At 59.2% G+C, this 14,221-nt stretch overlaps 2 protein-coding genes across 24 annotated transcripts in view; both read left to right on the top strand.

Annotated features, from left to right (window-relative positions):
* CTTN (cortactin) overlaps positions 1–13,890 on the top strand; it is a 29,589-nt gene extending 15,699 nt beyond the window's left edge. For 4 of the 7 annotated variants that reach the window (XM_043451757.1, XM_043451758.1, XM_043451760.1 and 1 more), the window contains exons 10-18: positions 318–428; positions 1,155–1,265; positions 5,187–5,242; positions 7,286–7,355; positions 8,003–8,151; positions 9,700–9,789; positions 11,212–11,353; positions 12,043–12,114; positions 12,856–13,890. In XM_043451757.1, coding sequence (XP_043307692.1) covers positions 318–428; positions 1,155–1,265; positions 5,187–5,242; positions 7,286–7,355; positions 8,003–8,151; positions 9,700–9,789; positions 11,212–11,353; positions 12,043–12,114; positions 12,856–12,992 — 938 coding nt within the window. In that variant the 3' untranslated portion in view covers positions 12,993–13,890. The remainder of the gene's footprint in view (positions 1–317; positions 429–1,154; positions 1,266–5,186; positions 5,243–7,285; positions 7,356–8,002; positions 8,152–9,699; positions 9,790–11,211; positions 11,354–12,042; positions 12,115–12,855) is intronic. The other 3 variants (XM_043451762.1, XM_043451761.1, XM_043451763.1) reach the window with 3 other exon arrangements.
* Positions 1,272–5,180, top strand: LOC122430847. 17 transcript variants are annotated; one of them, XM_043451745.1, is made up of 8 exons: positions 1,272–1,997; positions 2,210–2,404; positions 2,449–2,491; positions 2,535–2,968; positions 3,227–3,295; positions 3,379–3,614; positions 3,756–3,851; positions 3,937–5,180. In XM_043451745.1, exons 1-8 carry the CDS (start codon positions 1,831–1,833, stop codon positions 4,701–4,703), a joined length of 2,007 nt encoding a protein of 668 aa, XP_043307680.1. In that variant the 5' UTR covers positions 1,272–1,830; the 3' UTR covers positions 4,704–5,180. The 17 variants fall into 17 exon arrangements, with proteins under 17 accessions (XP_043307680.1, XP_043307687.1, XP_043307675.1 ...); XM_043451752.1 differs by lacking the exon at positions 2,449–2,491 and having other exon boundaries at positions 2,795–2,968; XM_043451740.1 differs by having other exon boundaries at positions 2,210–2,968; positions 3,379–3,446; positions 3,489–3,614.
* Positions 13,891–14,221: the final 331 nt, after the last annotated feature.

Below are 14,221 nucleotides of genomic sequence, written 5' to 3'. Positions count from 1 at the left end.
CCTCGAGTCTCCCGTCTGTGTGCGGAAGAGGCCCTGCTGGTTGAGCAGCATGCCTTGGGTCTTCCCGCCTGGGGTCCCATCTGTGTTTATCCAGGAGACCCAGATTGTAGCTGAGGGTATTTTCTGGACATGGTGCGGGGAGGTCCTCTTAATGAAGGTCACTGGAAGTCTTACCAGAGGTCTGGAGCACACTCACATACAGGAGCAAGGACGGGTTGAGCGAGCTGTGTGTGTTTAACTTTGTGGAAAACGTGCTTTCTCCCTCTTACGCAGGCTGCCTGTTAATGCTCGATTGTGGCCTTTTGTGTTGTCTGTAGACTACGTGAAAGGCTTTGGGGGGAAGTTTGGTGTGCAGACGGACAGACAGGACAAGTGTGCCCTCGGCTGGGACCACCAGGAGAAGCCCCAGCTGCACGAGTCCCAGAAAGGTGCGTCCCCCCGCGGCCTCGCAGAGCTCAGCCTTGTTCACAGGTTCCTGTGCGCCGGACCCCGCAGTACTTGTGTGGCAGTGTGTCGTGTCTTCCCTGGGGGGCAGGGAGGGTCCCTCCGCCTCCCTCAGCTTTGAAAAGACCCCTCTGCCTGTAGTGATCCCCTGGGGGATTACGGTGAGGCCTCTGTGCCCTGCAGCCCTGGCTGCCACCGCAGTTTCCAAGGGGCTGCTTCTGCCAGCACGGGTGGCTAAAGGGGCGGCTCTGTGCTCCCAGCCAGGAGGTGAGCTGTGTCCCTGGGAGAATGGCTGCCAGAGCCCGGCTTGCGCCCTCCCAGGCGGCAGGTCCAGAGCAGGGCTGGGGACAGGCTGTGTGTGTGACGTGTCTCTTTGACGTGTGCAGAGACACATGCTCTTGTCTGCAGTGCAGGCAGGACCCTCGAGACAAAGCCCGGAGCCTGGCATGGCTTTTCCCAGCCAGCTTACAGGCAGTTCCTAGCCTGCTTTCGAGCCTTGGCTGACCCGTTCAGATTTCGTTTGTCCTTCAACCTTTTGAGCCCTTTGTGACCATCGGTGACGCCGGGAGCTGGATCTGTGGCTCCCTTGCTCAACAGGGCTCTCGTTTTCTTGAAGCGCTGTGTTTGATTCCTGCAAACCTTCTACGATTTTAACCAAGTTTGTTTTCCTCTCTTGGTTGTTTTCTTCACGGTCCCCTGTGGATTTTCAGATTATAAGACTGGTTTCGGAGGCAGATTTGGTGTTCAGTCCGAGAGGCAGGACTCCTGTGCTGTGGGGTTTGATTACAAGGAGAAACTGGCCAAGCACGGGTCCCAGCAAGGCACAGTTGCTTCCCAGCCCCCTCCTTCCCTTCCCGTGCCCCCGCTTAGCACAGACCTCAGGCTTGGCCTCTGGTCACTGCTGTCACCGCAGGGCTTGGCTCTTCCCCCACTGCTCTGCGGAGCGGAACCCCCTGCGCACTCCTCCCCACTCACTTTCTCGCCTGTAATCTCTCGGGTGTGTGCTTGGTAAAAGGGAGCGTGAACTGCAGGTGACTGGTCTCTGGAGCGGGCGCCTGGCCTCCCTCAGCCTCCCCGGCAACTCTCGCTGTTGGCACAGCTGTTGTGACTGGAATAAGCCGCCTTCTTGCCTCTGAGGCCGGGAGAAATGTGTTAGGTTCAGCACGACTGCTGGCCTTGGACCAGAGGGGCACAGGGCAGGCATGTCCACATGGCTTTTGGGTCTCAGTTGTCGGGGTGTTTTTTGGAGTTTTTATTTTTTGATGACCCTGTTTGCCTGTAACTCCTTCACAGCGAAGTAGACAGTAGGTATAGGAGGCTGGAATCACAGGACGTTTCTGGGTGTGTGTTCACATAAAGGAAGCAGAATCATAGGAGGGTCTGAGTATGTGCTCAGGTACAGGAAGCTGGACTCACAGGAGGGTCTGGGTGTGTGCTCACAACAGGAAGCTGGAATCACAGGAGGGGTGTGAGTGTGTGCTCAGGTACAGGAAGCTGGACTCACAGGAGGGTCTGGGTGTGTGCTCAGGTACAGGAAGTGGAATCACAGGAGGGTCTGGGTGTGTGCTCACAACAGGAAGCTGGAATCACAGGAGGATCAGGGTGTGTGCTCAGGTACAGGAAGCTGGAATCACAGCAGGGTCTGGGTGTGTGCTCACAACAGGCAGCTGGAATCACAGGAGGGTCTGGGTGTGTGCTCAGGTACAGGAAGTGGAATCACAGGAGGGTCTGCGTGTGCTCACAACAGGAAGTGGAATCACAGGAGGGTCTGGGTGTGTGCTCAGGTACAGGAAGCTGGAATCACAGGAGGGTCTGGGTGTGTGCTCAACATACAGGAAGCTGGAATCACAGCAGGGTCTGGGTGTGTGCTCACATACAGGAAGTGGAATCACAGGAGGGTCTGGGTGTGTGCTCACAACAGGAAGCTGGAATCACAGGAGGGGTGTGAGTGTGTGATCAGGTACAGGAAGCTGGACTCACAGGAGGGTCTGGGTGTGTGCTCAGGTACAGGAAGTGGAATCACAGGAGGGTCTGGGTGTGTGCTCAGGTACAGGAAGTGGAATCACAGGAGGGTCTGGGTGTGTGCTCAGGTACAGGAAGCTGGAATCACAGGAGGGTCTGGGTGTGTGGTCACAACAGGAAGCTGGAATCACAGGAGGGTCTGGGTGTGTGCTCAGGTACAGGAAGTGGAATCACAGGAGGGTCTGGGTGTGTGCTCAGGTACAGGAAGTGGAATCACAGGAGGGTCTGGGTGTGTGCTCAGGTACAGGAAGCTGGAATCACAGGAGGGTCTGGGTGTGTGGTCACAACAGGCAGCTGGAATCACAGGAGGGTCTGGGTGTGTGCTCAGGTACAGGAAGTGGAATCACAGGAGGGTCTGGGTGTGTGCTCACAACAGGAAGCTGGAATCACAGGAGGGGTGTGAGTGTGTGATCAGGTACAGGAAGTGGAATCACAGGAGGGTCTGGGTGTGTGCTCACAACAGGAAGCTGGAATCACAGGAGGGGTGTGAGTGTGTGCTCAGGTACAGGAAGTGGAATCACAGGAGGGTCTGCGTATGTGCTCACAACAGGAAGTGGAATCACAGGAGGGTCTGGGTGTGTGCTCACAACAGGAAGCTGGAATCACAGGAGGGGCAGGGTGTGTGCTCAGGTACAGGAAGCTGGAATCACAGCAGGGTCTGGGTGTGTGCTCACAACAGGAAGCTGGAATCACAGGAGGGGTGTGAGTGTGTGCTCAGGTACAGGAAGTGAATCACAGGAGGGTCTGGGTGTGTGCTCAGGTACAGGAAGTGGAATCACAGGAGGGTCTGGGTGTGTGCTCAGGTACAGGAAGCTGGAATCACAGGAGGGTCTGGGTGTGTGGTCAAACAGGAAGCTGGAATCACAGGAGGGTCTGGGTGTTGCTCAGGTACAGGAAGTGGAATCAAGGAGGGTCTGGGTGTGTGCTCACAACAGGAAGCTGGAATCACAGGAGGGGTGTGAGTGTGTGCTCAGGTACAGGAAGTGGAATCACAGGAGGGTCTGGGTATGTGCTCACAACAGGAAGCTGGAATCACAGGAGGGTCAGGGTGTGTGCTCAGGTACAGGAAGCTGGAATCACAGCAGGGTCTGGGTGTGTGCTCACAACAGGAAGCTGGAATCACAGGAGGGGCGTGAGTGTGTGCTCAGGTACAGGAAGTGGAATCACAGGAGTGCTCACAACAGGAAGCTGGAAGTGTGTGCTCAGGTACAGGAAGCTGGAATCAGCAGGGTCTGGGTGTGTGCTCAGGTCAGGAACTGGAATCACAGGAGGGTCTGGTGTGTGCTCAGGTACAGGAAGCTGGAATCACAGGAGGGTCTGGGTGTGTGCTCACAACAGGAAGCTGGAATCACAGGAGGGTGTGAGTGTGTGCTCAGGTACAGGAAGTGGAATCACAGGAGGGTCTGGTGTGTGCTCAGGTACAGGAAGTGGAATCACAGGAGGGTCTGGGTGTGTGCTCACAACAGGAAGCTGGAATCACAGGAGGGTCTGGGTGTGTGCTCAGGTACAGGAAGCTGGAATCACAGGAGGGTCTGGGTGTGTGCTCACAACAGGAAGCTGGAATCACAGGAGGGGGTGGGTGTGTGCTCACAACAGGAAGCTGGAATCACAGGAGGGTCAGGGTGTGTGCTCAGGTACAGGAAGCTGGAATCACAGCAGGGTCTGGGTGTGTGCTCACAACAGGAAGCTGGAATCACAGGAGGGGTGTGAGTGTGTGCTCAGGTACAGGAAGTGGAATCACAGGAGGGTCTGGGTGTGTGCTCACAACAGGAAGCTGGAATCACAGGAGGGTCAGGGTGTGTGCTCAGGTACAGGAAGCTGGAATCACAGCAGGGTCTGGGTGTGTGCTCACAACAGGAAGCTGGAATCACAGGAGGGGTGTGAGTGTGTGCTCAGGTACAGGAAGTGGAATCACAGGAGGGTCTGGGTGTGTGCTCACAACAGGAAGCTGGAATCACAGGAGGGTCAGGGTGTGTGCTCAGGTACAGGAAGCTGGAATCACAGCAGGGTCTGGGTGTGTGCTCACAACAGGAAGCTGGAATCACAGGAGGGGTGTGAGTGTGTGCTCAGGTACAGGAAGTGGAATCACAGGAGGGTCTGGCTGGGAGTCCAGATGCAGATGTGCTTCTGCTCAGGGCAGTTCCCTCAGGACCTGGACATGCAGTTGGAGAGGTGTTAGTCCTGAGAGGCCCTTAGCCTGTGTTCAGGGAGGGAGGCAGAGAATCACCTGGGGCTGACCCCACTAACCACATGGACATGGCCTTGGCTCTGTGTGGTGTTAACACTGCATGGCAGTGTGATGGTCTTGTGGACCTGTGTGGCCGTGGCATAAGTGTGGCTGATAGATGTCCATGGGAGTTTTCTCTCTTTCAAAAGAAGGAGAGAAACCGCACCTCAGAGCCTCTCTTTAAAGCTGGATAGGGTAGGATTGCAGCAGCGGGCGAGGCTGGGTGGAGGCTGTGCTGGGAGGTGCGCCCTGCCTGCCGCCCGCACCCGCACCCGGGAGCACACGGAGCATGCCCACTGCTTCCTCCCCACCCCCTGCTTGCCGCCAAGACCCTGGGTGGAGGCCCACTTGCCTTGACGGCAAGGGCTCCGCTGCCACGCCCTTGTGTGTTGCTCTGGGCGCGCTCTCCGGGGGGTCCACATCTGCATGTATGCATCTGCTGTCGGCCGCTGGTCCTCGGCCTGGGGCTGAGTGCCGTGTCGTCACGTTGCAGACTACTCCAAAGGCTTCGGCGGGAAATACGGGGTGCAGAAGGACCGGATGGATAAGGTGAGTGCTGCTTCTCCCGGGCTCGGTGTGTCCTGCCGAGGGGTGGAGCATTGGCCATTGTTCTGTGGGTGGTCTTTGGCCTCCGAGGGGGCACCCGGCACATCTTTGAAAAGCCCCCCAGGCAGGTGTGTGTCATCCCCGTGGTGGTGTGAGAAGCTGACACAAGTGCTGGGCTTCCCTTCCCGTGTCCCGGGGTCCTCTCGGGACTCCGAGGCTGCACGGTGAGGTGGTTACGGTCCCTGTCGTGTTGTATAGTGGGGCGTGGGGCCCTTGGCCAGGTGGCTGATTGTGTTGAAAGGGCTGAGCTTGAACCACCTTGGGAGCTGAGTTCCTTGGTCACTCTGGCTGCCTGGTGGTGGCTGTGTCTTGGAGAAGGCGGGTCCAGAATATCATTGCAGGGGCTTGTGACAGTCTACCCAGAGCCAGGGTGCCTGCAAGCTCCACCCTCAGCTCTCCCGGGGCGCCCTCCTGACCCGTTTCAGGGTCTCCGTCAGCCAGTCCTTAGCACGTCAGGTGGTTGGGGGTCTAGTCTAAACTCCAGCTGCATCGGAGGGGTGGACCCACGAGCTGTGCGGGGCGGCCCCCACCGGGCACCTGTCAGCTCAGTGGCCGGAGGTTGCGGCTGCTCTGCCCGTGGGAGTCTGGACGACAGGGCCTGTCCCTGCTGAGTTCCCTTCCATCAGGCTCCTGGCTGACCCCTGGGGCCCCGTCCCGTGACTGTGTGTGGCCCCGAGCGTGGGACTCTGGCGGTGGGCAGTGTCCTGAGGAAGCAGAGCCGGCGCTCACTGATGCGGGGGCGCTGAGGGCCTGGAGGCGGGGCACTGCGAGTGTGGGCGCGGGGCCGGGCCTCCTCGCCGGTGCAGGTGGGCAGAGGGAAGCAGGCAGGCCTGCTGCGGAGGAGGCGGCACATGGCTGGTGGGAAGCCAGCTCGGGAGCCCCGCGGGCCCCGGGAGGCTTTTGTGTTTCATCTGGTGGGTCCTGAGTGTCTGGGCAAGGGTCTGGCGGGTGAGGGACACGGATGGGCTGTGTAGCCAGCAACCCCCTGGCCGCGGGGTGGAGAGTGGGTCTCAGAGAACCTGCCAGGCCGGGGCCCCAGATACGAGGGGGCATCAGTGGTCTGATCACAGGCTTCCAGCCGGGGCTGGGGGTGGGTGCTAACGTCCCCGGGTATAAGGGGTGGGGGGACGGAGTGGGCAGGGCCTCCCAGGTGGATGTCGGGGCACCTGCTGGGCTGGGGAACTGGGGGGTAGGCAGGGCTGGTGAGACAGCTGGGGCGGGCTGCCAGGCAGGGCAGGCAGTGCTGGTGGGGTGGGGGCCTGCAGAGCGTGTGGGCAAAGGCCATGTCTAGGATGGTGGCGGAAGAGGAGACTGGGAGGGCACCTGGCAGGGCGGGGCCACCACCGAGACCATCCTGGGGGCAGGGGAGGCCGGTGTTCTCTCCCCACACAGCAGAGGCTTCTGGGGCTCCCTTGTAAACACTGGGTCTCCTCGGCGGTGAGCCCTCAGGAGGAAGACATGCTGGGTTTACGGTTGTGAAGATGGGATTTTGGTTTTTCTGCCCTTTTTGAGCAGTTTTCTTGAATTTGAGAGGAAGATGGAGAGGTTTCCCGTGTACTCCCCAACACACACACCCCTCCCTGTGAACCTGTGTTGAACCTGTCTCAGTCGCCCACAGCAGGGGGACGGCATTGGGGTTCACCTCTGGGTTGTATGTCCTGCGGGTCTGGACGAGTGTGCGATAGCTTTCGTTCACCACTCTAGATTTCTGTACTAGTTTTACTGCTGTAAAACCCCTGGCCCTACTGATTCCCCCCACATATGCATTTCTTCTCTGACGCTGATTCTTGGGTCACCAGCCGGGGCGTGTTGGCACACTTTTTGTGCCTCCGTTATCGTGTGGGCTGGTGGGTACAAGATCTCCGGGCCCAGGCTGGTTCCCCAGGAGGATCTGGGGCTGGCTTAGCACCTGAGCAGGTTCAGCACTTGTGCCGGCCGCAGGAGAGGGGGACCCGGCCCTCCTGACCCCCGCTTGTGTCTCGGCAGAATGCCTCCACTTTTGAGGACGTTGCCGCGGTGTCCTCGTCTTACCAGAAGACTGTCCCTGTTGAAGCAGGTGAGTCCTGGCAAACCCCCGGCAGTCCTGAGGGCTTTCCCAGAAGTTCCGTGCCGTGCGGTGTTCCAGCACGGAGCCGAGGGCAAGTGGAGGGCTGACAGGAGCCGGTGGAACGTTAACAGAGAACCTGGTTATCTGTGGGTTTGGGGGACGGCAAGTGATTGCCCATTGTAATCAAAATTCAGGGAAAACCCCGTCCCAGGAAGTGTCAGATCAGCCTGCATCTCACCTAGTTGCAGGTGTTTTCCCCGGAGGCCCCACGGCCTGTCCGCCGGGATCCTCGAGGGGTGCCCGGCCCTCCCGTTTTGTCACAGGAAACGTTACGGGGGTGGAGCTCAGTCATTGCTTCTGACGGTTCTATCGAGGACCTCCCTAGGGACATATCTTCTTCTTGAGTGTCTGGTGGTAAAGCATGTAGTGATGTTTGGAGCATGAGAATGTTCCAGATGCAGGGCTCTGTGCCCACCTTCCCGCTGTACGTGTAGCAGACACAGCAGGAAGGCTCGTTCCTGGCGGAGGCTGGGCTGGCAGCCAAGGGGGCGCGTCCCCGCTCAGCCAGTGCCTGGGTCCCTGCGGAAGGTCCCCCGGGCCAGCTTGGTGTGGGGGAGATGGCGTTAACTCTGTGTAAGTCTCTCCTTCCTTTGTAGTGAACAGCAAAACAAGTAACATCAGAGCGAACTTTGAAAACCTGGCGAAGGAGAAAGAACAGGAGGACCGGCGGAAGGCCGAGGCGGAGCGGGCGCAGAGAATGGCCCAGGAGCGGCAGGAGCAGGAGGAGGCACGGCGGCAGCTGGACGTGAGTGTGGGCGGCGCCAGGGGCCTGGGAGCCCACGGGCCCTGGGTGCGGCTCGCTCATGTCTCCAGTTCATGGGGTCATCGTAGGCACAGAGCCTTCTCGCACTGACGGTTTCAGCCTCACAGGTGGCCCAGGCTCTTGTCCCCGGACGCTGGACAGCTGACGCGCCTGACAGCCGTGTTGACCCAGCTCAGGGTGACAGGCAGCCCGTATCCACACGTCTCCCTGGCAGTCTGTCCCCACCATGTCCCTGGGGAGTCTGTCACCTCCTTGGGTGGAAGGTGGGGGCACAGGCGAAGTCCCCGTGCAGGAGTGGGTCTGCGGGCTCTTGCTGTTGCTTCTGGAGCCTGGCTCTGCAGGTTGCTCTGTGATTCTTTGTAGACTGTTTCCACAAGGGAAAGTAGAGATGGGAGCCATGAGAGGTGAGAAGGATGGGGCGGCCCTTCTACCCCTAAAACCCTCCTGGGTGGACTGATGTCCGATGGCGCTGTGCCAGTCTGTCATCCCCCAGTCAGGCGGCTGGAGGCAGATCAGCTCAGGGAGCCGCGGCCATGTCCTTGCCTGGGAAGCGGGTGTGAAAACCCTCGACTCTGCGCTGGTGAGGAAGCGCAGAATCTGTAGTAATGCTTGTGGTGTCTTACAGATCGTAAAGCTTTACTTAAACCCACAGACATTTCTTCCCTGAGTTGGTGGTTGGGGCTCTGAAAAAACCCCATCGGGGGAGGGTGAGGGGCGGAGGCAGGGGCTGTGCAGTGGCAGGGAGTGCTGGGTGGGGATTCCAGACGCCCTGACGCATGCTTTGTCACGGATAACTGCCAACTCTTAATTTCCTTATATCGTTCCTTAACTGCCAGGAACCTTAAAGCTCTCTCTCCTTCAGGTTTTTAGTTGGGCGTTTTAAAGTTTTTCTTTGTTGTAGGTCCGCACTCCGAGGCATTTTTCCTGGTAACTTGGTCTCTTTTTTATATAACACCTTCCTTTTTATGACTCGAGAGTGTAATCTCTGAGATCTGATCAGAAAGATGCAGAGAAGTTGGAAGACTTGAGAGGTTTCTGGTGGTGGTTGTCCCTCCTCTTTGCTTTTGAGGGTCTCTTGCTGTCCCTTCTGCCGTGTCGTCCCTCACTGCATCCAGCCCCGTCCCGCCTCCTCGCCCTCCTCCCCCGTGTGAGCCCCCTCAGCACAGCGTCGGTCGCCCCAGCGCTCTCTGGGCTGTGAGCGGCGCTCCAGAGGCAGGACACAGACCGCATGCATCTGAGTGCTCCATCTGGTGGGCAGGGGGCCACAGATGCCTGACCTCCAGGTCTTGGGAGTGAGCATGCCCCTGGGAAGGAATGTCTGTTTTCAGCCCTTCAAGGACACACGCTGCCTGGGGCGTGTTCCTCGCAGGTGGTTCCAGCACCTGGAGGTCTTGTGACCGACCTGGTAGTGCAGATGACCTTGGCTTCAAAGCAGACGCACCCTTGAAGTCTGTCTGCTCCCGTCTCTGCTGCTTCCTCTGGCGGCGAGTGGCCTGAGGACATGCTGATGGCCGTGTTTCTGCCTTTCAGGAGCAGGCCCGGGCCCAGAAGCCCACGCCACCCGCGTCCCCCACACCCCAGCCGGCTCAGGAGAGGCCAGCATCGAGCCCCGTCTACGAGGTTGGTGTTGTCATGGTTTGCCAGTGATGCTCTGACTCCTGGAGATGCCCTTGCCAGCCCAGTGCCCTGTGGATGGGGTCTCGCCCTGAGCTTGTCGGGGACCCAGAGAGCAGTCCTTCTGTGTGTGGGGTGTGCACCCCCTCGAACTCCCCCTGCCCCGCCACGTCTCCTGACACACGGGAGCCAGAAGTCTGCTGCCCTTTCCCTCCCTCTCTCTGCCGGCCACTCCTCAGCTCCTGTCTCCCTCGGCCCTTTCTGCAGAGTCCTTGGTCCCCGGGACCTGCTCCTTTGACCCCTGGTCCCTGAGTGACCTCCCTACCCCCGGCCAAGGCCCCTGCGGCCCCTCTCCCAGAGCAGCTTGGCCCCCACCATCCACACCCACACCCCCGAGCCCAAGTCCCCGCTCTGCCCCAGGGTCCTGTTCACCCCCCCCCCGTCTTGGCTCGTCACTTCAGACGGCACCTCTCAGCGGTCATTCACTGAGTCCCAGGCGTGCACACTGGCTTGACTCAGGAAACATAAAGGGGTCGGGGGTGGGAGGGCTGTGGGCGGGGCTGGCCGGGCGGGTGGGGTTTTATAACTAATCCTGTGGAAAGGGCCCTGCGCAGGCCACGCCCCACCCCCATATGTCCCAGAGCCGGGCCAGCCTGCCTGAACCACCCGATGGGCTGGGGGGAGGCTGCCCCTGCCCCAGTGACCTGCTCAGGGTGACCCCCCAGCGCAGTGGCTCCCCGCCCTCCCGTCTGCCCCTGTCGCTTCTGGGGGACGCTGCCAGCAGGAGTCCGTGGCTGCTTTGTTCAGCCCTGAGGGGCTCCGTGTCTGGCCGAGGTGCAGCGCTCCTCTCCACGGCCCCCAGAGGGGCTCTCCCGCCTGCTGCACCTCTGCCAACCTCTGGCTCTTCCTGCAGCTGCTCCACGCGGGCACCGTGCTGCTCTGACCTGGGAGGGAGCCCCAGGCGCCGCCTGGTTGGGCTGCTGGTCGGCTTGAGGCTGTCAGCAGAGCACCCTGTGCTCTCGTGCGTGGCTTGGTCCGTCCCATGCCTCACCTCTGCAGCGTTGGAGGGGATGGGACCCGCCACGCGCGGGCTCCTCCGCTCTGGCTGGAGGGCTGGGGTGCTGCCCTGGAGCTGTTGTCAGAGCCTCAGAGGGCTGGGGGCTCTGGGGGTTTGGGGTGCCTTGGTGGTCTGGGCCTGAAGCAGAGCAGGCCAGGCCTGCCCCAGGAGCGCGCATCTCTTGTGGCCGGCAGGTCCTTAGTGACGGTGGGTCTCAGGGTCGAGGTGAGAGGGGATCCTGGGGAGGGGCCCTATCAGGACGTCGGTTGGTGACCTGCCTCCCCCGGCGTCTGTCCCGTCTCGGCTGGGCTGCCGGGTTTCTGCGTGGCTCTGGGCGGTGGGGCCACGGGAACTTGCCCTTGACTCCCCAGGACGCGGCTCCGTTCCGGGCTGAGCCGAGCTCTAGCACCGAGCCTGAGCTGGGCTACAGCGTGGAGACCACAGGGTACTCGGAGGCCTACGTCTCGGAGGCCGTCTACGAAAGCACGGAGGCGCCGGGCCACTATCAAGCAGGTGCGGGCTCTCCTGCGTCACTCCCCCTCCGCTGCTTTTCCTCTGAAGACCTCCCCTTTCCCACGGGCTGAGCTGCCCCACCTTTGCTGTGGCCCCACGCCCGGGGGCTTCCAGGGAGACCCCCACCCGTGGGGGGGGCACTGAGGGGGTGGGCATGGAGGAGGGTCTCCTGCTGTTGTCTTCCCCGAGGGGAACCCGCAGTGTCTGGAGGTCACAAGGTCACAAGGGTCCCTGGCACCCTGAAGGTAGAGTGGGTGGATGAGGGTGGGGTTCCCTTGAACTTGGGGCCCGTTCTCCCTCCGGGAGTGACATGGGAATCAGCACGAGAACCTGCCCAGGGCAGAGCGCTCCCCTCCCCTGAGCACGAGGGCAGGTGTGATCAGCTGTCTCCCGCTCGCCGTTCATTTGTTCACGACATGGACATTTCCTGACAGTAGTGCTGAATGTTTGAAATGTAAAAAATTATACCCTTGACAACTGTCCCAGTCTCTACCGAGATGATCCCTCCGTGGGTTCGCTCCTCGCTCCTCGGGGTGGCTCCCCTTGTCAGTGGGAGGGGCTGGCGGCCCTCGGTGCCCTGGGGCTGCTGACTCCCGACGGGCTCCTCCCAGACCTTGGGAACGGCTGTCTGCCAGGAGTGAGCGTGGAGCTCTGGTTCTCTCTCAGACTCGGCCCTGGTTTTATTCTAGAGGAAGGTACCTACGATGAATACGAAAATGACCTTGGAATCACTGCCATCGCCCTCTACGACTACCAGGCTGGTGAGAAACCGCTGGCGGGCCAGAAGGAGGGTTGGTGGGGGTGCAGGACTGGGGGCTTCCAGGGACTCCTTTATTGAGAGTTGTGACTCTCAGAATGCTATTTACAGTTTTTAAGAAGAATTTGTATTTAAACAATTGCAAGGTTATAGAAAAGTTGCAGATACAATGCAGGGAATTCTTTATCTTCCTCAGTCCCATTCCACCTGGTCTGGGTTAGGGTTTGTTTTTTGGTTTTTTTTTGTGCTGAATCTTCTAGCTGTGCGTGCTTTCTTCAGTTACGGGGAGCGGGGGCTGCTTTTCATTATGACGTGAGGGCTTCTCCTCACTGCAGCTTCTCTTGTTACAGAGTGTGGGCTCCAGGGCGCTCGGGCTTCAGTAGTGCGGGCATAGTTGTTTAGTTGTCCCACGCACGGCATGTGAAATCGTCCAGATAAGGTGTGCAGCCTGCCTTGGCAGACAGACTCTCGCCCACTGCGCCGCCGGGAAGTCCGGGCTTAGGGATATGTATGAAGGGCTCTGTCGGGTCTCTGTAGCTGCCCATGTGCGTGCAGAGCCACCCTCACTGAGCAGGGGAGACCGGGACCCCTCCACCCCCGTGGATCCTCCACCCCAGCACCCTGCACCCCCACGGAGCCTCCGTGGGGGGCCGCCAGCTCAAGGGGCTGCTGGTGGGTCTTGCTCCTGGCGGTGGGCTGACCGGAGACACCGAGGGTGACCATTGCTCTCTGGCCTCCTCCCCAGCGGGTGACGACGAGATCTCCTTCGACCCCGATGACATCATCACCAACATCGAGATGATTGACGACGGCTGGTGGCGCGGGCTGTGCAAGGGCAGGTACGGGCTCTTCCCCGCCAACTACGTGGAGCTGCGGCAGTAGGCGCCTCGCCCCGCCACGGCCGCCGGGCCTGGCGCCTCCTGGGTGCGGAGGGGCGTGTATGCGCCTGCTTTTCTATTTAATACTTTTGCTGATGCTTTTGGAAATGTTTACGCCCCAGAACTTGCTAATATATTGTAATCATGTTCCTTGGAGGACTCGCTGATTGTTTTTATGCATTTAAGGTATTTTCTTTTTTTGCCAAATCGACTGTGGCGTGGAGCCACTCCGGTGACCTTCAGTCCCGAGTGCGGGTTGTCTGTGCCCCACTGTCGGGAGGCAGGACCACCCCTTGTGGTGGGGGCCTTGTCCTGAGGGTTTGGAGGAAGAGGGAAGGGCCTGGTGGGAAGTTAGTGTTGCTGGAAAGCTCTAGAGATTACTGGAGCGTTCTGGTCACGTGGAGGTGCTGCTCTCGCTGTGAAATCCTGCAGTGGTTGCTGGGTTTCGCAAAGCCCTGCCTTTCTCCTCTTGTCCTGGATGCTGTGGGAAGGCAGGTCCCTTCCCCCTGTGAGCCGCAGAAATGCTTCCTATCAAGGGAGATGTACTCTTTCTGCCAAAATAGCATGTTAAATGACAGCAAAATGTAATGGATCGACTTGCCTGAGAATGTGAGGGGAACAAGCGTGAGCTCTCCTGGGCTGATGTGGGGAGCCCGTCCCCTGGGAGGGGCTGGGAGGCCCGCTCAGCACCCTCCCGAGTGACCATGTGGAACTGCTCAGGTGTTGGGACCTCAGTGACTGCAAGGGACACATTTTCTTTCCTGAAGTGCATTTGCTTTACCAGAGTTAGGTTGGGTTTTATATGCAATCCTTGTATCTAAGTTTCTGTAGTACACCTCACAGGTATGGTTTTTTTAAATTAAATATTCAAAATAAACTTTTTTTGACCCACTTGCTGCCGAGTCACTCTACATGTGGTCACTTTATTCTCTGGTGGGGGCCAGCCTGGCTCTCAGCACCCAGCAGGGTAAAGCCTGGTGTTTATCAGCTCCAGGCCAACCAGGTTCCCTTTTGAAGAGGCACACTTCTTAAAAGTTACTTTTTTTAGGAGTTGAAATGTTTTAACACTCGAATTGTCAATTATTTGCACAAGGATTCCATGCAAGATAGAAAATGCCATGTCTAAAACTCATTTCTGAATTATAGTTCTCAAAGTAAGTCAAGTGGTGGTTGCAAGGTAGCCAAAGGTAGCATTTTCCTTGGGCTCAGTAAGCTCCGTTCTGGAAGGAGGAT

The sequence above is a fragment of the Cervus canadensis genome, chromosome 29 (genome assembly GCF_019320065.1).
Source record: "Cervus canadensis isolate Bull #8, Minnesota chromosome 29, ASM1932006v1, whole genome shotgun sequence".
NCBI classification, from domain to species: Eukaryota; Metazoa; Chordata; class Mammalia; order Artiodactyla; family Cervidae; genus Cervus; species Cervus canadensis.
The sequence above is the reverse complement of the archived record's forward strand: the minus strand, read 5'-3'. Positions and strand labels throughout refer to the sequence as shown.